General features: G+C 42.1%; 1 protein-coding gene across 1 annotated transcript; it reads right to left on the minus strand.

The window, feature by feature from the left end:
- SULT4A1 (sulfotransferase family 4A member 1) lies at window positions 1-26937 on the minus strand. The gene is made up of 7 exons (XM_040063333.2): window positions 26664-26937; window positions 10278-10408; window positions 8774-8854; window positions 8542-8668; window positions 6519-6613; window positions 4989-5127; window positions 1-1649 (listed from the first exon to the last, which is right to left on the minus strand). Exons 1-7 carry the CDS (start codon window positions 26830-26832, stop codon window positions 1537-1539), a joined length of 855 nt encoding a protein of 284 aa, XP_039919267.1. The 5' UTR covers window positions 26833-26937; the 3' UTR covers window positions 1-1536.

Below are 26937 nucleotides of genomic sequence, written 5' to 3' on the forward strand. Positions count from 1 at the left end.
CACAGAACACATCTTTTATTCAGTAAGCAAGCAAGCACAGAAGTATAATGTGTAGTGCTTAATATTCATACAGTACTAAAAATATAAAAATAGAAATAAAATTTCACTGAAAGCATTTTCACTCACAAATATACAAGGAAAAGTGCTGTCAAGCCACATCATGCTACACCACTTGCCAGTGCTGAACTGGCAGTTTCCCAACAGAACTGAAACACTAAAAACTAGTCCATCCTCACAGTTTTTGGTGAGCCTGAACATTTGACTAGCAAAAATGGGCCTCCTGCAGCTGAGAACAGAAAAAACATTGATGTCATTACATAATGGAACAATAAAATAATTTGGGACAGTTCTGTAGTGATAGTAGCCTGCTTCAGGCTGTTTGTGTAGAGACTAAAAAAAAAGGTAAGAGAAATAAACTTGAATCCTGATTATAATCCAGATCAGTCATGGCTAACAATTCCTGGAACTTATTGTGCATGGATATTTGTGCAATACTCCCACCTGCTGGCATATCCATCAACTCTCTTCGTCGGATGCTGCAGTTCCCTTTGCCTGCTTTACACTGCTTTACACTCTTCCCCTTAGGTCTGGTGGAGTCCAGGACAACCCATGAACAGTGCTAAGTACCCTCACCTTTTAGTGGAACTGGAGCTTATCCAGCACCTTAACTTCTGGGGCTGCCCCTAAAGGGAGAAATTCACACAGCAAAGTGACATGAGTTGGAGACTGATTCTTCAGGAAAGTCCCTGATTCCTGGCTTTTAAGCCTCATTTTAAGGGAGTGACCTAGAGCGAAGGGCTTAAAATGTTTTATCTGCTGTCCCTGGGCACGGAGCTGAACTGCCTCCACCAGGAAGCCAGCTCTGAGCTGTCTCCATAAAGGCTTGGGTGGGATTTGGGATCAGGCAATCAATCACAGCTGTAAATCAGAACAAGCCCTGTCTCACAGAGTGTGCCAGTGTACAGAACCCACTCAAATCACACAGACAAGGGTGTGCAGAACCTAATGTGAACCCCACTTGGATCAGTTCCTATTTTGGAATGGGATTTATTTATCCTCGGTTATACCTGCTATAAAAATAAATGCGACGATTAACCCCTGAGATCATTCTAGCATACTGTTTTGGCCTGTTACTTGTTTCCCTCAGAAATAAATTTTTATTTGGTTTACGGATGTTTATCTAGGTTCTAGTGACAAGCTTTTATAAAACACATTAAATAATCAATGAGGGGCTGAAAAGGTGTACATTCTAGTTGCATATATGATACATACCTTATACGTATATAATACATTCCATAACAGCTGAATGTTCTAGTATTGTCTGGGACGTTCTTGCATGTGAACAAAGGACTTAAATACTAGAAGATAAACAGCTGTTTAGGATCAAAGATAATTGCATCTGATACGGTTTACTTAGATTGTTTTTTCTTTCTTTAAACCTTATTACACATAATAGCTACAGTAGTTTGTCCAGCAGGTAATAAATGAATGCATAAAGCACTTCTAGCTAATCTGGATATCATATGCATGCATTTTTTATAAATAAAAATCGAATGTGAGGTCACATTTTCCCATCTTCTGTTTATAAACTAAATCAAATTTCTCGTTCATTGAAACAGTGAAGATGTCTTTCCATAGCCCAACTCGTCCTGAAACACAGAGAAAGAACACAAGTCAGAGAGGAGACAGTAACAGGACACCAAATACCCTCAGTCTAACTGTGCAGGGCACCAAGTATCAGCTGCAAGATTCTGATCAGTCTGGGCTTTCTCTGAAAGCTTAATGAGCCCTAAGGCTGTTCATTGTCTCACCCAATTACTCTGGCACTATCCTTGCAAAGCCTTCAAATAAAACCACACATGACTTCAGCTGCATCAGCCCAGAGTTACACAGGAAGAATTCAGATTTGTCTGAGACTTTATTCTGGCCTTAGTCAGAAGAGAACACAGATTTTGGGTTGGGTGTTCACTTCAGTGTGGATCTCTGATTTCAGTGTATGCTATAGTGGTTTAATAATTCCAACTCCTAACAACACATTTCAAAATCACCGTGCCTCCAGCACCCACTGCTTAGAGAGCTATCCAAAAGGTACAGGGAATGTGGGGTATAAAACTGACTATTGGAGTGTAATATTTTTGTTGCTAATTTCTATTCTTTTGTGTCTAGAGATAAGTCCAACAGACGAATTTCCATTTCTCAGCATGGAGAGATTTGTTAAATACGAGTTTCTATCTATGTGAGAACAAGTGCCATGTGCTCAGGTTGTGCCACCGACATTTTAATTTTGAACATGAAGAACAGGAAGCTTTTGGGGGATGCAATACAGACACTGAACACCTTCCTCATATGAATTAATCCATGGAAGCCAACCAGTAACATAACCTGGTGACCTTGCTGAACCTACCAGCCAAAGGCAGCAACCTCCTTAACAACTGTTTCAATGCAGCCCAAAATATATTTAACTCAAAGTCACCCAGGGTTACTTGACGCTGAATAAGCCCGAAGGAATAACCAGACTGAGAGGCTCAATTTGCTTCTCATTTATGCTGGAGATAAAGACAAAATACAGACTTGTTCAACTGGAATAAATGAAAGGAGAATTGGGACTGAGCTACCAGAGTTTAATCATAAACAAGAACAAAGCTACATGCAGGGAGTTTAATTACGCATTTGATGCATAAGAAGAATACCCATTTAATTCAATTACCGCTGTTTTTATGCAGCAACTTTATAGCTGAGACCAAAGACAAAACTGTCTGAAACATCTACATATTACTTATTAACCTGATGGCATAGTATGTGTGGCAAAGGCCATTTTATGAAATCGCGGCTTTTCTATAACTCCTGAAGGTATGAAGGTGTCCTGGTTTCTTTTCAGGATCCAAAAACCAGAATAACCAGACACTGAAGATGCCATTTATTGTTTTCACCAAATTTCTTATGTATTTTAAAAAAAAAAAAAAAAAAAAAAAAAAAAAAAACAACCAAAAAAAAACACCTTACAATCATAAACACCTGACACTAACTTAAATTTTGCTCTGGCAACTATAACTGCAAAAACTACAGCATGAAACACAAAATCCTGTATTTCCCATTCAGTAATGATAATAAAATATTTTCTTCCTCTGCTTGGTAAAGAAAATCCTTTTATTTCTGAGTCTCCCTAAAAACATGTATGGACAGATGACAAGTTTTACAAATGACATAGATACACAGTGGATTATTTGCAACATTTTTTTTTCTTTTTTACCATATGAATTGATAGCTTGTCAAAAAGTCACCCACCTGGTTTATGATTTGAATCATGCAACTGCGTATATTATGATGTGATAAGAGTCAAATACAAGTAACATATCTAATCATTGTTCTGCTTTCACAGCAGTTCAGGGTTATCTTCAGAGTAAAGATCAATGTGCTAAAAGAAAAAAAAAATGAAGAACTAAAATAAAGCAAAATAATAAAGTAAATGTAACTAATGACAAATTAAAATATTTGAAACAAATTACAATCAGCTGTCATGTCATTGCCACCATACTTTGTCACAGAAACAAACAGAGAAGGAACAAAGCACTGCTAATGAAGCTACATTCCGGCGTAACAAAATATTGTAAAAGCCAAAGACAGCAAAGAAAAGAAATTCAAAATAAGGATATTTATACTAAAAAGCACACAGTGAACAAATGACAAAGTATCACATTAAGTGCTCTAGCTCCCTTCCTTCTCTATTAGAACATGAAGGCTTCTTTCTGAAACAGTTGTAGACGCTAGAAGTAAGAGGCTACACGTGGGCCAACAAGGAGAACACAACCCTGCTGTTCATAAAGCCTTGCACCCACACAATCACCTCATCCAAGGACCTTGGGATGTCCCAAAAATATGGGATAATTGAATAAACAGCCAGCTAACATGGAATAAGAAGTCAAGAGGGGCTGGTAATTCCTGGCATTTTCATCAGAGATTTGAAAACAATTCTAAAAACTGCAGCTGGTAAAATTTGCAGATCAACATGAAGGTTGGCTGAAAATGGTAGTATGGAAAGGGCTGCTACACACAGAAACCTAAGACCAAAGTATTCCTGTCATAATCCCTGAGTAAGGGACAATAACCTGCAAATCCATTCCTCTGAGAAACCTTGTGGTCATGATAAACGTGTGCTTCATGTGTGATGCTGTATCATAAAGTGCTGCCACTGCTGTGGGTTGAAAACAAGGGAAAGTTCCAAACATAACTGGATTAAGTACGTGTATGAAGTGATTTTATGTTTGGGTAAGGCATATGTAGGGATAACATAGGAACTGGCCATCTTGAGCTGGTTCCCTCGTTTTTAAAAGTGATGTAGAGCAGCCAACAGAAAATAATTTGAGGGAGCCTAAGTTCACTCTAATGCTTCTCAAAGGCAAGAAAGGACTTGATTTCTTATCAAAGGACAGATGTATCAACAGATCACATGGCACCTTCAGGTTCCTAGAGAAAGAATCTCACCAGAATGAACATCTGGGAGATAAACACATTTTAAAGAGTTGAGGTAGGAAATGAAAATAAAAAGCTTATAAGGGAAGCTGTGGTTCTTTGTAATTTCATGCCTTCCAAATGAGAAATATCTGATATTCTAGAAAACCTGACCTGCTTAAACCCCAGGGCTCAGGCCAGGATGAACTGTATGAAATGGTGTAGGCTTTGGCATGCCAAAGGTCAGAAGGAGCAGTGCAGAGTCCTCAGCATGAAGAGCTGAATCCACTGAAGCAAGACAGAGACTCTCCGATGGAGTGGTTTGAAGTTACACTGTTAATCTTGGATTCTTCCATCCTTTTCAAGTCACTTCTACCTGACCTGATTTCAAAACAACCCAGGCCCCAAACTGCACCAACAGTCATCCTTTACGTCCTTTACATGGCAACATTTTGCCAACATCTAAAACACCCTGGGGGTTATTAAGCTGCTCCTTGCAACCTCTCCAAGAAGAGTTTTGCTGTGGGTTTTAAACATACCCCTGCCAACAGGAAGAGCCTCTGCATTACAGCATTGATCAATGAGTTGATGGCAGTGCTCCACCATGGATTCCAACTGTGCTTTGTCATAAGAAACTCCTAAGAACCTCACCAGTTGCTCAACCATTGTTGCTAGGTCCTGTAAGAGAGCATTTAAAACCCAGGTTATTTCACAATATTTTAAATCACATTTTTAATGAGTTTTAATACTTCAAAGTAAGTTATATCCCAGTGAGTGTGAAAAATACAAGTGCAGAAGTTGTAGAAACATCACTGCCTTGAACTTTTGCCACCTTCCAATTTGCTGAAAAGAAACACATTCTGAGTAATTAGAATAAGACAGGTTGGCAGAAAGCGTGGCCATGTAACATTCAAGTGTTGGAACGGGGAACAACTGAAAAGTAATTGTGATGCTTTCCACTTCAGAGAACACCCCATCCTTTCGAATAACAGTGCATTTCAGAGGATTTAAAAGTTACTTTGATTTTGACCTTAGTCAAATACATGACTAAAAATGTTAGGAGAGCCCTTCTTCCTTTGTCATCTTCTGGGACTACAATCATGTAGATGGAAAGGATCAGGGGGGGTGGCCTCTGAGCAGGATCATGAATTGACACCTCCAGAATTTCAGGGTACCCCAGTAAGAGTTGCAAGGACAAAACAGTGATATTTATCAGGAAGCAGAAGGATGCTGTGATGCCACCAGCTGGTGAGCACAGCTAGGAATACATTAATTATTCAATTAATCAAAACCATGGGATTGAAATAATTTTGATTAAACTTTGCTTATTCTGATTGTATTACACCTTCTTTTAGAATCCCACTCCATCAGAAAGCTCAGTAAAGACGGAACTATAATTTACCTGCCTTTATTGAGTCTTGTCCTGATTTTTTCTTTTAGCAAGTTTGGAAACAGGATTTTTCCAATGTTTGCATTAGTTTTCCAGTCAAATAAACATCCTGAAGTATTTTCATTAGCTCTCAAAAAGATATTACTGCAATAAGAAATACGTACTATTTCCACTAGATTTCTGATATAAGTGGATTTATTAGCCAGCATACTGTAAAGACTCAATAATTATATCCACCTTATGCTGCATGATCATACCCTCATTGTTTTCAGATTTGTTTCACAGAAAGAAGTAAGAACAATCAAATAACCAAACGCCAAACACATAGGACAAAATAGTGATTATATATTTTTTCCCTCATTGATACACCACATATAGCAAGACATTTCTTTTAAATGAATGGCCAGGGCTGAGTACAGCAAGTACTGAACAGTTTCATATCACTGTCTTCTCTGCAAGTTCAATGCCTATAGATGCAGGCAGACTCCCCAGTAAATTAATATGGATATGAAAATGCCTGAAGTCCATAGAAGCTACTGAATTTTTAAAGTCAGTGCTTTAAAAATGGTGTCAGGCATTAGGGAGCCTAAATATGGACATCAGAATGTAATTTTGTGCTTTACATATTTTAAAAACTAGGATGCTAAATGTGATTAAAATTTTGCTATATCTAACCTACCTTATGCATATCTTCATACTTGAGAAAAAGTACATTGGCATCCATGTGGTGTTCCCAAAACTCTTGCACATGTTCAAACCACGAACCATATCCTACTACAAAAACATTGTAATTGGCATGAGGAAAATGAACACTTTGGTTATTAAGCCATTTTCAAAAAGAAAAAAAAAATTAAAAAAGGAAAAAAAATGAAATAACTGAAGTGGTTCATAGCCCCAGGAGAGCAGTGTCTCATTTTGACCCATGTAACGGGAGACTTAACCCTCCCCCTATACCTTTACTCATTTGTTTTCCAGTTCTCTGATTAAGTCCACATTTGCACTGATTTCAATTTACGTGTCTCTAGCAGAGGTTCAGCTACTGGTACCTGGTACTTACAACCTCAAGAATCTCTTTTGTTGCCAATATTAGGAGATAACCCCATGAGAAATGCATTATGCATTTTTCTCTGCTACCTGTGACTAATTTCCACAAAGTTCTTCACATAATCAAAGTAGGAATTAAGCAAATAAAGAGTTTTTCAACTCTTTCCCAATTTTTTTTGGGTTGATTTTTTCTTTTCGGCAAAGTAACTATAGAAAAAATTTAAACCAACTTCTTAGGTTTGTATTTTGAAGCCACCTTTTCTCTTTGAAAAAGAATTCCTTCATTCTGGTAACTGGAACACTGATGGATTACCTTCATGCATTAATTTCTTATGGAACGGGAATAACAAAAATGGAATCTTAGTGCCTTTACAAAAATTGAAAATTGGTCAGTTGTATAAAATTGTTTTCCTATGAAACTGATCTCTTTGTCCATTGGGCACATTCGAGTTGCCAGGATTCTGCTGAGATGTAAACATTCAGCCGAATGCTAAATTTACTGCGCATTACGAACATCCCATTTGTACAGTTATGGCCACAGAACGTGCTGTGATGTTTTATTGGCTCTGGGAGGTTGTGACAAAGTCAGGTGGCTGCTACGAGATAAAGACACAACACCTGGGATACTTATATGGAAAAGAGTGCCCAACCCCTCTATCTAAGACCTTCTTCTGTGTCTTTCCTATGTCTCTGGTCTAGAAGTTCCTGATCAGGGGCTACAGGCAAACATTTCATTCTCAGGGAGTGCAAATGGAAAACTGAAGCTGGGCTGGAATGGGAGGAGAGCGTTAATCCCGCTCAAGCTTGCAGGATAAGGAGCAGCAAAGGTTTTTCAAGGCCTGTTAAATAACCTCTGTTGGAAGGCTTTACTTTTTTCTTCCCTTTGGTATTACACAGCTCCTTTAGCATCAGCTCCCCTAAATTCAAGGTTTGCTGCTCTGGATCTAAAGGAGATCCTGCTCTCATAGCTCAAGGTACCTGGTGAATTCCTAGTGTCACATTATGGTATCAGAGGAGAAATTGCAGAGAAATAAAAGGCAGCAGGAATTTTTCCTCTTCCTTAGCTAGAGAGTGTGGCAATTGCATTCTCCTCACAGAGCTGCATTTTTCAGACAGCAGGAGCCTGCAGCTGCCTTCTCATGGGGTCTCACTCGAGCTCACTGGGGCACTCCAGATCAGGCCCATGCAAAACAGAGATTTTAGTGTTAATTTGCAAGGCATGAACCTTGAAGTTTTGGCTGAAATTTAAATATTAAAGGAATTACCAGGAAAATATCCCCAAACCTGAGGGCCAGAAACACTCCTGGGAAGAAGCTGATAGGGATGAATAACTGAATTCAAATTATGCTGGGACTATTCACCACTTCTTAGGAGGTACCTGGCAGCCTGCAAACTGAATTTTAGCAGAGTAGAGAAGAGTTTTGCTCCAGCTCAGGTGGAAAACTGCTGAACCCAGGGGGTGAAATACTGTAAGGCAAATATTTTCAAAAAGCACGGCTCATAGCTTGCATGGACAAATCTCAATCCCCGCAGCGCTATCCGCAGCAACCTCCTTGCTGTATATGCAAAACAAATGCACCTTTATCCAGTTCACTTCTGTACGTGCAGAAGGAACGCAGAGATGAAAATAAATGTGGGCAGAGAGAACAGCTCCTTACACTTGTCATTCATAAACCTTCTGCAGAACTCCTGAAACGTTCCTCTGTAGCTCATGGTCCTTAGGGAGCGGTGGAACTGGTAATAAGACACCACCAGGTCTTTGGGGTTGCGAGCCATGTATATTACCTGTGATGGGGGGAAAAATCGTCTTGTTGAAAGCTTTTTCCTCATCCCAAAGCCCTCACACAAGTGCTGCCAGCAGAGTTAAAACAAACACGAGCTCATTTTCACCTTTGAGTTGCCGTTGTGAAGGTCCGAAGGCAAAAACCGATAGGGCAGGTGGCTTTTGATGAGGCGAGGGGACGTCAGCTCCTAAATCAAAGCAGAGAGAATCGTTTCCTATTGAGCACTGTTTCAGGGCACATCCTGAGCTGTCCTGAACTGTCACACTTGAGGCCCTTTACTACAGCGACTTCCATTCACAAATTCACTTCCTGAAATTAATAGGAGTTTGGGACTCAAAATCAGGTCAGGGAGTTACATCTGGTTTTTAAATATCAAAAGGCTGGATAACGTGTTGGGGGTTTTGTCATTTTGGGTTTTTATCCCTTTTGTTTTCAAAGTACTTCCATTTGCAGCACCATCTCAGAAGGAGAGTATAACAGTTGAAGATTCTTAATATCAAGCTCACTTTATTTCCAGTGATGCCTCCACTAAAAATCCTTGAAAAATATTAGAAGCTCTGAAAACTCAACCCCTAACTTCTTCCAAATTTTACCCTTGCATTTTATTTTACTTTATCCTCAGAACTAGGCCCAAAGTTTTATCTGAGTGTGTGAACATCTTTCAAACAATATTTCTTCTGTGATTTGATACAAAATTCTCTCAAGACACAAATCATGCTCTGCTATTAAAAATGGAATAAATCCATATAGAATCAAGCTGCTAGCATGCATAGATAAGAATGTGAAATCTCAAACGAAACCTCTTACTATTGCCACCACCTTTTTGCAGCAGGGTAGCACTGAGGTCTCTCTGGATTAGGCATCACAGATGAAAAAGAAGAGCAATCTCCAACCTTTAAATACTCCCAGCCCAAAGTAGGCTGAGGCTGCAGTTGTCATTGACCACAAGCAGCTTAATTCTATCCCCACCAGCCGCAGCTTGCTCAGTCCAAGCAGCACTGCAGCTGTTACAGGATGGCCCTGTATCGTTTTCCTAATAATTCCAAGATGTGCCTCTGTCAGAAGTGGTTCCAGCAAGGACAAGATCACACTTATGTGCCATGCAGCTGGACTTCAAGGGATTCTTAATAGCGTGGAATTTCATGCAGGATATTCCAGACCCCTCAAGCTACGCCCTCAGTGTCTGCAGAGAGCCAGGATCTGTGGAGCTAAAGATTGTGATGTGTAAATTTGGAGCAGTGGGAATACAGATGTATGGATACCTGCATTTTTAGTTAGTCTTTCACAAATTCAGGGAAGGAATCAAGGCAAATTTGCCTCATTTGGACAGCTCCTGTTTACATAAGCAAGAGAGGCATGGAACTTTCATTCAGAAAACCCACTGCCAAGATATTTAGGAGATGGAGGCACATTTAAAGTATTAAACAGAACACAATGAAGCTTATTAAAAGCGATTTAAAATAACCTAATAGCACTCTGAATCATTGCAACATTCTGCACAAGTCCAGTGACAAAAAGGAGAAGGACACAGGATGAAATGAAGTGATAAACATGAAACCGAGGAGGAAGACACACAAATGCTGGAAGACTTTCTTTGCAATAAATTGTACCTTGATGATGTCCAGACCAGGCTGAGGGTACTCTAGGACTGGAAGCTGCTCGTCTATATTCATTAGTCCAATCTCATCTGGATCAGCTCCCTGACTCACTAGATACACCACTTCCTGCAGCAAGCCTGTGCCTGCATGAACCAAACAATGAAAGAAAACAGATTGCATTACAGTTCTTATCTAAACACAACCATATGAAGGGAGACCTAAACAGAGAAATAATGGCAACTTTTGTCCTCAACATCTGCTGTCAGCTAAGTCTATTGCTACTGTTTTAACATAGTATGTCAGCTCTCTTAGTTTTATTTTAAATACATTTAGGTCTTTCATGCAAAAGACCTGAGATTTTTTTCTTCAGTAACCATTTAAATACAAATCACTTAACGTGTGAATTGCAAAGCATGTAATAAAATGTTTTACCTCCCTAAATGTTACCTTGGCAAAACACTACTATTTCCACTTTAGAAACTAAAATACGAGGTGAACAGAGGTCATCCAAGTTCACAAAATGCATTAGTGGCTGTGCTGAGAAACCTCTATTCTAAATTGCAGGCAAGGTCCCTGTTATGCAATGATTTGAGAGTCTGTTTTTGCCTTCAGGTTATGGAGTGGATAAAGCCCCAAGCACATCCATGCACAGTGAGTCAGTCACAAGCTTTGGAAGCCTCAATTATGCATCCCTCCCCACTCTGAGGACATTTACAAAGCAGCCATTAGATATCAACGGCCAGAGACTGCACTTTGGAAAATTAATAGGTAATTCAATCAGACCTTTGGACAGGGAAACTATTTCAAAGTGACTTTACTTTCAGGTGGGTAGGGAACCCTCAAAACAGAGATATTTGACAGAGGGTCATGAAGAGAAAGGCTCTTGGTGAGACAGAGCAACAGAATGGGGAGAGATCACAGCGAACCAGGGGAGGGAACCCACAGTTTAGATAAAAAGAAAGTCCCAAGGGTGTGGGACACCCTGGAAACTGCAAAAGACAGACCCATTATTTAAGAGTTGCGAGCAGTAAGGGAAATGAGACCAGGATTTATTCACTGTCTCGTGTTGCCTAAAGGGACAAGTAATGGTTCCAGAGCTGGTTATAAAGCCCAAGCCTCCTCCTGCATCCCAGTGCTTGGAACGATGAACTGTAAACTCTGAGCTCATGACCATTTGAACTTGAAAATAATTACTGATCTGCAAGTCACTAATTCACGGTAACTAACAAGACAGTACACACAAACAGGCACCTTTTTACCAATCCTGTATTGTTGTTCCAACAAAAAAAACTCCCCTGTGCTGTGTCATTATTCTGGTCGGTTTTTAATCTGAGACAGAAACAGTTAAGTGAGGCAGATGGTTGGCGTGAACACAGGCTACAACGTGAAAGAACACACACCTCCAAGAATTGTTTTGGATGGCAAGCACTTCAAGATTCCACTGTTCCCTTGCTGATTGATGGGTAAATGAAAAAGGTTTGGGACAGGGAAAAAAAAAATAAAGGAAAAAAAAAAAAAAAAGACACTTTCACATTATCATCACCCACAGAGACAGCTGTCACACGCTTAATACACACTTGCCACCAAGGCTGTTCGCTCTGCATTTTTAAGTTCAAGCATATATTTTATGCATTAAAATTAACATTCATACAGTACTTTAGTATCAGTCCTTGTGACTCTGAATGAGCACAACCCTTGTTCACATTAAATATTTATTCTGACCGGAAACACCTTGGTCCTTCATAATTTATTTCACTATTTCCAATTCCACCGGCAAAGAGAAATGCTTTTACAGCAGTCCTGCTTCCATGAAAAGAAAAGAAATAACTCAGTGGGGATAGAGAATAAACTATTTTTTCGTTGCTCAGCTGCTCTCTAGGCAAAAAGCTGCCATCTCTATTGTGCCTCTGAATACAGAAGGGCAGCAGGGTTGAGGCACACAAACTTGGGGAGAGGAGCACATTCCCTGCCAGCTCTCCACAAAGTCCAGCAGAAAAGTTAAAAGCGACAGACAGCTACCCAAATCCACGGAGAACTGCAGAGGTGGGAAATGGCATGTTTCCCATCCAAAACGGGGGGTTTGGAAGCTCAAAAGTTTCCGTCTAAAAGCGTTCCCACCAAAATCAGTGACACACTGGCACAGAAATGCTGGGACCATCCAGTAGGCTGGAATTTCTCCTCCCTACACCTGCAGCGGGATTACTGATCTCAATCTGCCCTCTCCCATGAACTCTGTGCTAGTTTTCTCTTTTGTCACTCTCTGTATAAACCTGATTTTTTTTCCCACATTAGCCCTCAAGTTACTGAGCTTTGGAATTTCAGGGTCTTAATGCAAATGAAAACTAGGGAATTAACTTTTGAGAGAACAGTGTTGGTTTTTTTTTTTTTTTTTTTTTTTAACTTGTCGCTTTTAATCAATTATTATTTACCATACATATGCACACATTCCAAAAGCTCCAGGTAAAAAAAATTATCATTGACCTGGTTTCCTGTTTAAAAGAACAATTTAAAAAATCACATGCTTATTTTTGTAAAAGAAAAAAATCTGAAAATTTTATAAGTATAATTAGATAGGTATGAACCTCCTCACATCTCTACTAGGACTAAAACCAACTCAAATTAAATGTATCAGAGCTAAATGTTCTTTTTGGTTTACAAAGGATGACTTAACCTAGCAACAGGCAGCCCAAATTCCAGATCTGGCTGCTAGGGCAACATCTTCAACCCTGGGAACAGCAGCTGGCTGAAAGGCCAAAAGAAGTGGGATACCATACCTATCCATAAGATGGAAAGCCCAAGCCTAGACCTGGGCTAGCAGAATTTATTTAAATGCCATAGTATGATGGGATCCGAGTCTTCTGCTGCAGCCCCATCTGTGGTAAAACACAGAAATTTGCCATTTGACCCAGCTGACTTAGTGACCTCTGTGGAGATTTGCAAGAGCCATCATTTCATAGATGCAAGGTAGAGTAAATCCCTGAAACTGAGATTATGTGAGTAACGCCAGCAATCCCATTCCATCACAAAACCGGGCCAGATCCAAATGTCACAGAGACTTTCTTAGTAAAAGGAAAATTACGATACCTGTTGGACAGAAGAAAAAGGTGAGGCAAGCTAAATAAAAAAAGAAACCAAAAGTGTGCAGAGCTTCTCTCTGTACTCCCTAGATTTCTGGCCCTGCTGAGGCAAAGGGTGTTGTGCATCTCCAGTATCTTCACTGCCTCCTCCCTTTGCTGCTGAACACCTGCACGTGTACATGCACACCTCACTTGGGATGGTACAGAAGGATAAACACAACAGGACAATCACTCAAAAACAGGATTCACTGCCAGCCTTTGGACATTAGGCATCGAATGCCATATTAATAAGCTCCCAGAAATTCTATCCTTTCTTCTTCCATCTGCAGCATTTTATTCAGGAGAAAGACTACTCACCTTGCTACCTCTAAGGTCATATTGCCAAAACAGACATGGAATTTATGAACACTTATCCAATTCCAGCTAAAATGGAGGCACTCAGCATGTGAGGAACTTAGTGCAAACCACCTGAGAAATGCTCTTCCTGACAAGCTCCTCTGCTATGTCAATACAATGCCTCAGGAGAACACAGAGTGTTCCAGTTTATCACACAATATCTGGAAAGAAAGGGGGTGGGAAACAACTGCAAGAAGCTACTGCCTGCCAGAATCTGCAGGTCTTTAGGAGACCCTTTTCAAATTACCTGTGAGCCTATCTATTTCTACCCTGCATAACCAGGGAGAGTGCTGGTAGAGATGCACTGGGCTTTCCTGTGCTACCTAATGACTCACGGAAACCAGGACTCATTAAAAATCCCACCATGCCCCAGCAGTCACAGTGACTGGGAACTCTTCCTTTGTGCCCTTTTCCATGGCCAGTGCCTCAGGAGCAAGAGCAAAGTCAGACCAGGGCCACTGTGCTCCTGCTCATCAGGAGCTGCTGCAGCAGCAACCAGGCAGCACAGCGAGACAGACACGACAGGAGAACACCACAGCTACTCCTTCTGGCTTCTATGTGTTAGATGTCATCCAATGTCTAACCCAGTCCCTGTGGAAGGGAGAAATATTCTCTAGTGAAGACGTTCTCTGGCTTCTCTCAGCTCTTTCTGGCCACTGGCATGTCTATGAAATCATCAGACATCACAGATGTGTTCAAAGTGAAGTTGCAGGTATAAAGCTGTAAGATTTCTGGTGAAATTTCGCTTCTCCATGTGGTTTCTAAGGTAGTTTCTTTCAGTTTCTCCTCTCTTATCAGCTAAGACAGGACAAACCTGCAGCCCAAGGATGCAAAGGCCTTTGTTATATTCCCTTTATTTGCTCCTTGTATGGAAACCATATGAAAAATTAAAATAAAGAAATACTAATGCTAGTAATCTAGCAATCCCATTTAGCTCTACTTTGTTTGATCTGCCAGTGCTTGACCAAATTTTGGGCAATCCAATGCAGCAGATCCATTATGACTCATAACTTTTTATAGCATTGGTAGATGCAAGTGCTCATTAAAAGTGAGGGCTGCTAAAGCTGCCAGACTGGTCTGCAAGTGCTGTACAGCACAGCTTCACATCATTGTTCTAACTGCCTGCAAGATCATTCCCCCTTGGCTAATTTCAGTGTAAATCTGCAGGTCAGTATGACAGATTCATCCTCACCCTACAATACTGGAGGGAAAATTAGATTTTTCCATTAGAAGGAGAAAAACCATTTCCAAAACATTAAAGTATCTCCTTTTGAGGTCTGTATGCTGAAGTTCTCCTACACATTCAAATGCCACCTGGCTTAAGAACAGAGGTTTTCATTAACAACTACTGTTTTAAAAATAAAAATAATGTATTTATACACCTTGATACCATATTTTCCAGTTCTTCTGTTCTCCTAAATGAGACTGGGGATGCAAAAAAAAAAAAAAAAAAGACTGAAATTGTGATGTTATATTGCCACACTATTTTTTTTTTGACTGACCAATTTAATATTTATTAGAGGGCCCAATTTTCAGGAAGGACTGAATACACATCCTCTAAGACTAATGCCCCTCTTATATGGCCTAAATGCCCCACAGTCAATACTGACCTGTCAAGGGAGTCTGTTGGACACAAGAAACCTGAATTCAGACCTTCTGAAAGTGAAGGGGCAAGTTAAGTAAGGCTGGATTTAAAAGAAGCATTAAATACACAATTTCCAGCAAGATTCAGGAAGCACAGCCTTAGATTTTTAGATGTCCTAATCCATTTATTTTTCTGCTTGCAGAGACCAGCTTTTAAACCAAAACCAACAGGCTGAATTCTGGAGACATAGGTCCATTAATTCTGATTTGTGTTTTGAGTATATTTTGCCAGAGATTATAAACAGCACACTATGAAAACCCTCTTCTATTTAGGAGGAAAACCCACCTTCTGTTTGGTAAAAATGCTGTCACTGAACTGTTTACACAGACGTATTAGCCACAGAATTATTGCTATTACGCCCAATACAGTATCCTAAAGCCCTGCTTTAATGAACTGGTTTCAAAGCAGGGCTATTTTTGGCTAATGCATTAGTACTATTTTTTTTTTTTAAGTGGTCTGGGTCGTGATTCTCCCTTACATTAGTACACTAACTACTCAATAGAGGACAGGATGAGAAGTGCACATCGACCACAAAGTGTCTGGGACCTGGCACTGGCAGCTGGGGCAGCCCCACTCGCCCACCGCGAGGCAGGCGGCCACTACTGTCCACACCAAACACCAGCTCCGAGAAAAACACCTCCCCTGGAACATGCTGGGTCCAAAACTGGAGCAACACTAGTAAATAAAACACACCAGGACCTGTTCTCTGGGAGATTTGTGGCACAGCCAAACCCACACCCACGGAGACTGATTCCCTGAAGAAGAGAGATTCATCTGTCGCTTGCTGGCAGAGGTCTCTTGCTGAGGAGAGCTGGGGCAAAAAGCCTTTCTTTTCTGTCCTTGTTAATAATCCACAACATCCTCACATGCTCTGCAGTAAGGGCTGGGTGAGTAGTATCCTAAAAGCTCTAAGAACTGTGAGTCAGGTCCACAGATCTACTGCTCATCAACAGGCCAGAAGTCTGCCTTCATTTGACTTCTGATTGAAGAGTCACGATTTGTGTCCTCAAGCTTGTCCCGACATCCATGACTTCATCATGTCCAGGTGTCCTGGGTCATGTCACAGGTCCTTCACAGACAGCTGCTACTGGATGGTTACAGACATTCCTTGGTACCAGATATTCAAAGGGAAAATTGTTCTACTCCTCTCTTGAAGCTTTAGCTGGGCTGCCTCAATCCGTGGATGCTCGTCCTGTCATGCACCAGGTGTCATCACCAATGGAATAACTTCACACAAACTGCTCCAATCCACTTAAAATTAGATCAGCCAAACTAGCTGAAGGAATTTCTACTTTTGGCATCAACTCACGTAGCAAATTCTGCATGACACAAACCAGAATGCATCCACCCAAAATACTCTGCGGGTTGTTTTTCTGCCAGGAATGATGAACAGCAGGCTAAAAGCACTAACAATCCTGCAGTAGCGCAGGCACCTGTAAAAGCAGACATCTGCCCATATCCTTAGGTTAATTTTTCGTCCAGTTTCTACTCACCAACCAAACACACTCCAATGGTAAAAGAGAGCACAGCATCCATCAGGCTAAAAAAACCCCCCAAAATGTAACATACAACATTCAGGAACATGGAAATAACAGATAAGCCTGCTTGTTTTGACAGAATGACATTTCTTTTCACCCTTCCCACATCTATTCAAGGCTGACCAGGTCTAAAGCCAACCCAGGACATTAAGTTTTTACCTCAGTTGTAGCCTGCCCTCCTGCATCCTCTGGCAGTTCCATTCTCCCATCTTTTTAGAGCCCATATCAAAAAACATGCCTCAACTGCATAACACATTACCCCAGCAGGAGCTCACAATCTCCAGCTGAAAGTCTTCCCACTGTGCCCAATTTCTCTTCGATTTCACACACTGTACCAAGGACAACAACGCAGGAAAGAACTTTGCTGTGATGACAAGTCACAGGGTTTTAAAATCATGCTCAAGGACTTCACTACATCTGAAAGAACTGCATAGTTACCCTTAGCTCCACTGATTTCTAGGACAACTCTATCACTCCGTGTTCTGCTCTACAGTAATAATAGTCTGTGGGTAAATTCAGAGCTCCACAGTGAGCTCTGCTGACTGAGATGGGATCAGAAACCAGGAAACAACAAGGCACCTCTGCTAGGCACTTGTGTTGAGGTAGATCTCCTACCCTCGGCTGTGAACACACTCCTCTCCCCATATAATAACGTCAGAAGATGTCTGTCACTACTCAAAATGCAGTTCTCTGCCTCAGTTTCAACCCCTCCAGGAAAATTGTTAGGCAAAACCTGCCTACACATTAATGTGCGTTTGCACATATTAGGTGGTCAAGTTTCAAGAGCTCAGCACACCAATAATGGAATGTGAAAAATCTGCAGGTACAGGTTACACTTTAAAAAAACCACAATCTGCCCAGTCAGCTACTGCTTGTCTAAGGTCAGGGAGTAAAGCATTTTGTCCCACGCAGAATCCCACTCAAATTATAGCTGCACTAAGCAAAACCATTCTTCCCAAGGTACCTATGTCCCTCCACATTTAGCTGGACTGCAGTTTTAAGCCAGCTACAGCCCTTTCCATTGCTGCTCTTCAGAATCAGAAATGGAAAGAGATCTGTTTGGGGCTCAAAAAGGGGATCAGCCAACCACTACCACCATGGGTTTGATGCCTAAAGATTTTAGCTTTTTATACATTTTTCATATATTTGTAGTTTTGCAGACTGATAATATATAGTTATGTAGCTCCTGGTATTTCTCCTACTCTTTCTCTTAGATTTTAGAGTAATAAGCTAATCTTCTAACATATTCCTGAAAGACTGGTTTTCAAGAAAAGAACATGCAAGGACATTTTATTTTCCAACCAGAATCTGAGAAGACACAAGAGAAATGGGGTAAAGAAGCCCCTGAACCAACTCTAACTGGGTAGAACCTGGGGGAAAATTTCCTAATCAACTGCTCTTCTAATTGGTCAATATTTGTTAGATACGTTCTTTTGTGAAACTAATAAAAATTGTAAAAATCTAGTGCTGGGTGTGCCCATAACCACAAAGGAACCTGGAAGCTTCCAATAAAGACCTGCTTTTTTATCTTACCATTTTAGTACTGTTACAAGGTGCTTGCTTCCCTTTGATATCAGGCAACAGGTTTACAGTGTTGGAGCAAAATGGTTGAAGAGCAGGCACTTGTTCTGACAGAAAGCACTGGTGATGCCATAGAAGCACTGCCATCAGTCATTACTAATGTGCAATTCAGCTCTGCATGTAGAGACCAGCCCAGCTTCAGCAATGCCTACAGCTGTTCTGCGCTACTTTGGCAGCCCTGACCAGCAGTAAACAGGCTTTTAACTGCATGGTTAATCTGTGTTTCTCATTGCCTTGCATCCACAGGTGGGCAAGAGGCCAATGGCACCTGGGCTGTGCCGGCCATGGTGTGGCAGCAGGGCCAGGGCAGTGACTGTCCCCTGTGCTGGGCACTGCTGGGGCCACACCTCAGATCCTGGGGCACTTCTGGGAACCTCAGGACAGGAAAGACACTGAGGGGCTGGAGCGTGCCCAGGGAAGGGAACGGAGCTGGGGAAGGGTTTGGAGCACCAGGAGGGGCTGAAGGAGCTGTGGGGGCTCAGCCTGCTTAATTAAATTTCATTCCTGCAATTTGCTAGTTTTTCGGCAAAAAATATATAAGGCAGGTGACATCTGTCTGCTCATGAGAACTGCTTACCAATATATATGAAAAATTCCGGTAGAGGAGAAACACAGCCAGTGGAAAACAAGACAAAAAGATGATATGATTTATCCCAGGTCACAGAATCTGCAGCCACAAGGTCACATTGGATGCCCAGTGTCCCAAAGCTTACACCGCTTCTAAAGCAGCATTTTTGGGACAAAACACAGGGTACATGGGGTGTATGAGTCCCTAATATACCCAACAAGAGAAAACACTTCATTTAATAAGACCGCATAAAAAGAATAATAAAAAAAAAAAAAAAATTAAGCTTTTTGCTTCCTTTCATTAATATCTTCACTGTGACAAATGAACATTAACATGAAATGAGAACAACTGGCTGGTGGGTTTGGCTGATTTACATAATTTTCTAATCTTTTAGTCTTTGAGGTCATTATCATTTAAGGCAGTCAATAATGACTTCACATGTTCAGAATACACTTTTTACCCAGGGTAAAACCTTTCTCCTTTCTTCTTTTTTTTTTTTCTTTTACTATGCCTGTTTATCAAAGAAACAAAACAAAACAACAACAAAAACAAAAAACAAAATACAAAAAAACAAACAACAACCCAACAACAACAACAACAAACACACACACAAAAAAACCAACCAACCAACCAACCAAACAAACAAAAAACCACCACAAAAAAAACCCAACAAAAAAAACCTCAAACAAAAGGCAAGTTGAGTTTTGCACTACTTAACAGCAGGGAAGCAATTATGCTACATTTGCAAAAGACTCAGCAAAACCTGTTAGATAACTGGAGAATTCTTTGTCTTCTGAATCATTTGTTCTGCCTCTAGTAACATCTCTTCTCTGGTTTGATAAAAGGGTCATGAGAGAAACACTGCTATCTAGATAATAAAAGGAGTTTCCTTTAACCACAGATCTTTTTTTTTCTCTGCTTTTATTTCAAGTTTGAGGCATACAAGGACCTATTCAATTCTACTCACACTGAAATCAAGTCAAATGCATCAGTGGCAAACTTAACATTGCTTTCAACTACTTTTTTTTTCATTGTTTTATTTATAATTTCTTTGCCTAACAGTATTTAAGAGTGAGTCAATACCCGAAGGTGTTTTGAGCTATATATAAATGAAAAGATAGACCCATTACAGAAGAACTTTCAAAGCACAGGAACCCAGTGGCTCTAATCCCCAGAAATATAAATCTACAGGAGTCACCTTTTGCACCTGGATGGTCCTCGACGGAGTGAGTTTAAGCTGTGGAGTATTTACTCTTCTCAGTGGTGGAAGGAACATGATTTCTGCCATCAAGAGCATGAAGCCACATTCAAACACAGACCCTGTCCATCAGTCCCTAAAGAAACAGCTCACAAAGCATATCTCTATCACACAATGCAGTTTGCTGTTCCCTTCCCGTTTGAAAAAGAATTCCATTCATTCTGGCCAGCTGGTATGGGAATTGATGCACATTCATCTGTCATTAAAACAGAGTAATAGCTGAGCTTTATACATTGCGTAAGAAACCAAGTAACTGTGATGTTACCGTCAGAGAGAAAAAGTTACGTGCTCTATTCTGATTTTAAAGATATCAACTCATTCATCCAAATTCATGAAATTAACAGAGGTTTCCCATCACTCCATGTCACAGAGCATAATATTGCTTCAAAAACCAGAGGTGAAAGGAGAAGAATCTCAAATGTATTTTGTGTAAAAATTTAGTTTTTAAGCCAGCCTCGTGATTTCTCGAGGCATGCCTCTGGGCCAGTAATATTTTCATTAATCCTTTAAATGAAAATGGTTTAAGCCCAAGGCAACAAAATTCTGCAGAGGTAATAGCACTATAAATCCAGCACAGCAGAATCTGGCTCTTTTGCAGCTGCAAAGCTGTTGTTATAAAACAATGCCAACAAAACTGCTGGGAGAAATTCCGTATGAGAACACTGGAAATTAAGGCAAGTCAACTAATTTAACACACACGGATGCTTGTGTCCCCTGAGGAGCCTTTTGCTGCAAAGTCCACTGAGAGCTGCCAGTAGGAGGGAAACCTCTGCAATCCACCGCAGCTGCCACACGTCCCTGTGACAGCTCCCAGCCGAGTCTCCCACGGCTCAGGAACATCCTTGGGCAGCCTTTGAGCCTGATTCTCCTCTCAGTTATGACTGTGCAAATCAGGACTGACTGTCAGCAGTGTTCGACCTGTGCACATGTGGGTACCTGCAGCCACGTGAACCTAGTCAAGCAATAATAATCTGTATTGGATAATAAGCCTGTTACTGTGAAGTACAGTAATACCAATCTCACCTGTAAATATAACCTCGTTGCCAGGAGATTTTTACAGTCTGTGGAAAACATGAAAAGCAGCATTGAACAAGATAAACGAAGCGAGATTTTGGCATACTTGGTAGTTCTTCTTTGTAATGCATTTCTATACTCAAGATTTTGCCAATCTGTTTTATAACATGGTCCCACTGACAGCTAGGGCTCATTGGAAGGGGAAGAAACAAAAGGCCAAAGATAAGAAATCCTTAAATCAACTTCAAGCACATATATCTACGTCTCCAATGGTTCAAGCCTCTCTTTGCCATCAGTGTAGCAACTTCTGAGTGCCAAGTCTAATCAAAGAATGATTTAGATGTTGGTGAGCTGAAGTCTGCTATTTTACTGGGGAATCAAACAGGAAAACTGCTGTTTATATTGCACCCTCTGTATCCCACAGTTTAACAGTTGTCCCTGTCATAGCTGCAATGGCCAGTGCATCAAACAACTCTTTCCCCATAACAGAAGAAAACCCCAGGGTACACAGAGTCCCTGCATGGGAAGAACAGGGATTACGGGATGAGGGAAATGGGCCATGGAGAATGCAGAGAGACTGTAAGAGAGGAAGGACAGAGCTCCTCCATCAGCCAGGGAAGGGACTGGCACATCCTGGTGACCCAGCAAGAGGAAGTGTTGGATTCAGGAGTGCTAGGAATAGGAGGATAAAAGAGGTGTGCACACGGTGGGAGAGGCACAGAGAACAGGAGGAGAACAGAGACCTGCCCTGCTGCACGCAATGCACTGCCAGGGGCATGACCGGTACACACAGAACCTCTCAAACAAATAATGAAATGGACAACTCAAACTGACTTTCCCTGGTTCATTTCACCTAACACCAGAGGTAAGCGTGAAAGAATTCCAAAAAGGAAAACTCAGTAAATATACACACATGACAGCTGTCCTTGGAATGACCCACAAACTCACTGCTGACACTTCATTAAGGCAAAGGTCTAGAGCTATCATATTCCCTAACAGCCAAAGGGTAGCTTCAAAAATCCAGTGCCACAAGTGAAATTGAGAATCTATAAAAAGACAGGGTACATGGGGTGTATGAGTCCCTAATATACCCAACAAGAGAAAACACTTCATTTAATAAGACTGCATAAAAAGAATTTAAAAAAAAAAAAAAATAAGCTTTTTGCTTCCTTTCGTTAATATCTTCACTGTGAAAAATGAACATTAACATGAAATGAGAACGACTGGCTGGTGGGTTTGGCTGATTTACATAATATTCTAATCTTTTAGTCTTTGAGGTCATTATCATTTAATGCAGTCAATAATGATTTCACATGTTCAGAATACACTTTTTACCCAGGGTAAAACCTTTCTCCTTTCTTCTTTTTTTTTTATTTTTCTTTTTCTATGCCTGTTTATCAAAGAAATTATGAATTTTGCAAACTTGTGGGTTTTGTCCCAAGAATGCAAAGTACACATTCATTTGGAGCACTCACAAGATGGTATTAAGAGAGCTGCTGTGCACCACTTCTGAGTAAGCACATGGACAGATCACATCCAGTCATGGTGACACTGTAAGACACAATAAAACACTGGGAGAACCTGAACTAAACACTGAAATCAATCACTGATGTTAGCAAACAGCTAACCTGGACCTCAGTGTGGTGACTGAAGGAATACCATGAAAACATTTGCTTCTCCTTTGGTTCAGTAGCTTAAGTTCCCAGATGAGAATTTTCATTTTCAAGTAGGGTACCGGAAATCCACAGGATGAGAGGGTTCAATGCAAGTTGTGACAGAGGAACAGTGCTCCCTACAAACAAAGCATCTGTATCTTGTCTGTGGGGTGAGCTCTGGTTATTTAATACTATAGAGAACAGCAGTCTGGTTTACATTTTCTCCTGCAAATCTGCGTCCCACTCAGCGTGCCCGCTCTGCACTACAAAGTTATGTGGAAGATGAAACTTTTGACTTCATTTCTTCAGTAAGATACCTGATTTTAAATTATGCATCACGACAAAAAAAGGTTTTCTATAACTACAGTACTCCCACACATAGACACACATTCATATATCTGAGACTCTGGGTTTTCGGCATAAAGTTTCTCATAGTCCAGAATCTCCCAAAAGCTGTTACCATTGATTGGGCACAGGTGTTAAGAATAATTAAAGATATAAGGGATATCATTATTCAGCCATCCATCAGTGGAAATCACATTAAAGCAGAGTCACTTTCCATTAGGCTTATTGCATTACTACCAGTAAGGCCACCAGTACATTTGATTTGCTGCCATTATTGGAACAACTTCTTCCTGGGTCACTCCCAATTTACCAACAGCTGTAACTATTTCCAAGCACCACCTCCATTTCACGTGTTTGAAGCTGCATTGTATCTTCCTGCAGCGCACAGTGTCTTTCAAATGGCTTCCAGACCACTCCACCAGTCCCTGGGACAGCTGAAGCTGTCCTGGCCCTATGAGCCACTTGTGGATTTTCTTTGCCAGGGAAGCCACCATATGGTCAACAGCTACTGCTGCAGCCTTCTGCCTGCAGCCACAGGCCCTGGCCTCTCACACATCCAGAACACAACTTGTTTGGGTATTTTCCACAGTTTGAGCAGATGGAGAGCTGCTGCTACACTGAACAAAGCTGATTTCCTTAGGAAGAAGAAGAAAGTTTTCTGTTGGACCTATTCACGATTTTTCTTTCTTGAAGCATTGCTCAAACACAATTTATTCACAGAAACTAAGCAAGTGGTCCCAGCTGTGTTCCACCTCTAAATTTTACCAGAAAACAAGCTGAACCATTTCACCCCAAATAATTACATTTTGTGCATGTAATGTGTTTTGTGAACCTTATTTATTTTCATTGCAACAACATCATGAAAATTCTGATTAGGTCCAGTAAACAGAAAAATATTCGTCAACACTATTGAGAGGCAGAAAGATAAAGTTGTAGTTAGGGTAATGGGCTTCTGGATTTGATTCCTGGCTTTGCTGTAGACTTTCTGCATGACTTTGGCTAAGGGAACCATCCTAGGGAAGCCCAGTTTCTGCTGCCATGCCTGTCCCTAGCCAGCAGCCCCTCTGAAGCCCTAAATAAGCTGTAAGCCACAGAGGAGCAGCTGACAAAACAAGCTTCCAAGGGTCTAGGTAGACTTTGGGCTATAAGAAGGTGGAGCTTCAAGATGGTATTATCATCCAGAGCCTACTCCCTCCACAAGGACATCAGATTACTCACCACCCAAGCATTCTCTCTCCTGGCAAATAAAACTCTACTTTGATCTCAAGGCTGCTCCTCCAGCTTATCCACACAATACTGCACCTTCAGTTTTGGTGCCCCATTTCTCACCCATCTTTTCCTTCCCCCAGTGACTGCCAGTAAATCCTCTTGTAGCATGTCCATTTTCTAAGTGGGCAGTTCCCTGTCACTGGGGCCCCAAAAGATCTAATGTTATGTTGCTATATGCACAAAACAGCAAATTAAATACGATTATGCAAGCTGGCTTTCCACAGCCAACTGTCTAGCCATCAAAACTAAGCTATTGCCAGCTATTAATGATATTGTGGCTGGCTGAGATTGGCTGAGGATATTTAACAAGACGCCACTGAGAAACTGGGGTGCAGTTCTAACACAGGAACATTGTAGCCTCAGATTCTCAAAACCGAAGTCTTAAACTGCAAAGAGTTTAATAGTGTTGGTGCTGCATGCTATAAATCTTGAAGAAGACAGTTTAAAAGAACATTTTAAATGTAGCTGTCTGCTCCTAATCCTAGTATTTTGAGGGCCATCTACTTACTTTCCCTTATCTAATGCGTATCTATCAAGCTCTCGCCGATCTTTAAAAGCATAGTTAGTAACAAAATATCAGAAAATGTAAATACAAATGCTTGGAACTTCTTGAGAAATGATAAAAACATAACAGATGCTACATCATAGAAATGCGCGTGCTTGGAGCAGCACACCAGGAAATTGAAAAGCATTAGCCATTCACACAACAAACAATGGACTAAGTCAGAAACCTACAATACTGAAACATCTTTTACAAGGGCATTTGCAGAGCTGACATCTGTTATCTCCAGTGGACTTTGGGTTTCCTAGAAAGAGATCATCTCATTGTCAGGAAAAAAAGTCACTCAAGAATGCACTTACAAAAGAGTTTATCTGATTTTATCGGGTGGGGTACAAAGCTCCCATATTGTCTGTCTCTTTGCAGGCAGCACTACATCCATGGTAATTCTCTTTAAATATTTTTGCTTGGAAACAGAGAGGATAAAAAAAATCAAGAAATATGGCATTACAAGCAGACACCCAAACGGTGTGCAGCAGCCAAAGGATGCCTTTACTGGGCAAAACATTCACTTGCACTGCAAACAGGAGGTCTTTCTGGTGACTGAGACAGTGCAGCAAGAACCTACTTGGAGCACATGCTCTCCCAGAACGATCTGGGCAGCTGCCCCGGGAGTGCAGCAGGGAGGGAAGGCCGTGGAGCAGACACCAAACCTGTGCAGCACAGCAGCCGTTCGCATTGATGCCATAGATTTCCCCTGCCCCGAGCAGCATCGTCAAAATCCAGCGGTTTGGGAACACCCAGGCGGGGCCCCCGGGCCACGCTGGCATCTACCCACCCTCCGTGGGTGCCCCACAGGGCCCCTGAACCCCTCTGTGCCCGGGACAGGCTCTCAACTCCGCAGAGCTGCGGGGGCTGCCGAGCGCAGAGCACCACACCTGGCCACAGGGCTCCATCCCCGGACACCGGACAGCATCCCCGGATACAGGACACAACCCCTGGGTCCAGGACACCAGCCCCGGACACCAGACAGCATCCCCGGATACAGGACACAACCCCTGGATCCAGGACACCAGCCCCGGCCCCAGGGCTCCATCCCTGGATTCCGGGTACCATCCTCGGATAAGGATCCAGCCCCGGCCCCAGGGCTCCATCCCCGGATACAGCACACAATCCCTGGATCCAGGACACCAGCCCCGGACACCGGACAGCATCCCCGGATACAGGGTACCATCCCTGGACACAGGGCTCCACCCCCGGATACAGGGTACCATCCTCGGATCCAGGGCTCCATCCCCGGATCCAGGACACCAGCCCCGGCCCCAGCGCTCCATCCTCGGACACAAGGCACCATCCCCGGGCACACCCGCGCTGGAGAACGGGCTCAGGCCTCGCCCCCACATCCCGTGGGGGCCGCCGGGGCACCTGCAGCCCCCGCTCCCGGCCCCGGCTGCCCTGCGAGCGGGGAGAGGAGGAGGAGGAGGAGGACGAGAGGGAGGAGGAGGAGCCGCCCCCCACCATCCGCGGCAGCCCCGGCCCGCCCGCCCGCCTACCTGATTTCGGATAGGTGACAATCCAGACGTCGCTGTCCCTCACCGGGAAATTGGCGATCTCCTCCATCTTCCCGCGGCAGAAGGGCGGCAGCCGCACCCCATTGTACTCGAAGTACTTGCTCTCGAACTCGCAGGGCGTGCTGGGGGTCTCGGCCTCGCTCTCCGCCATCCTCTTCCCTGAGGGCCGCGGGGGAGGCCGAGGTGCGCGGGCCGCGGGCGCTCCGGCGGCACGGAGGGAGGGAGGGATGGAGGTGGAGGGAGGAAGGGAAGGGGA

This window comes from Hirundo rustica, chromosome 4 (genome assembly GCF_015227805.2).
Source record: "Hirundo rustica isolate bHirRus1 chromosome 4, bHirRus1.pri.v3, whole genome shotgun sequence".
NCBI lineage: Eukaryota > Metazoa > Chordata > Aves > Passeriformes > Hirundinidae > Hirundo > Hirundo rustica.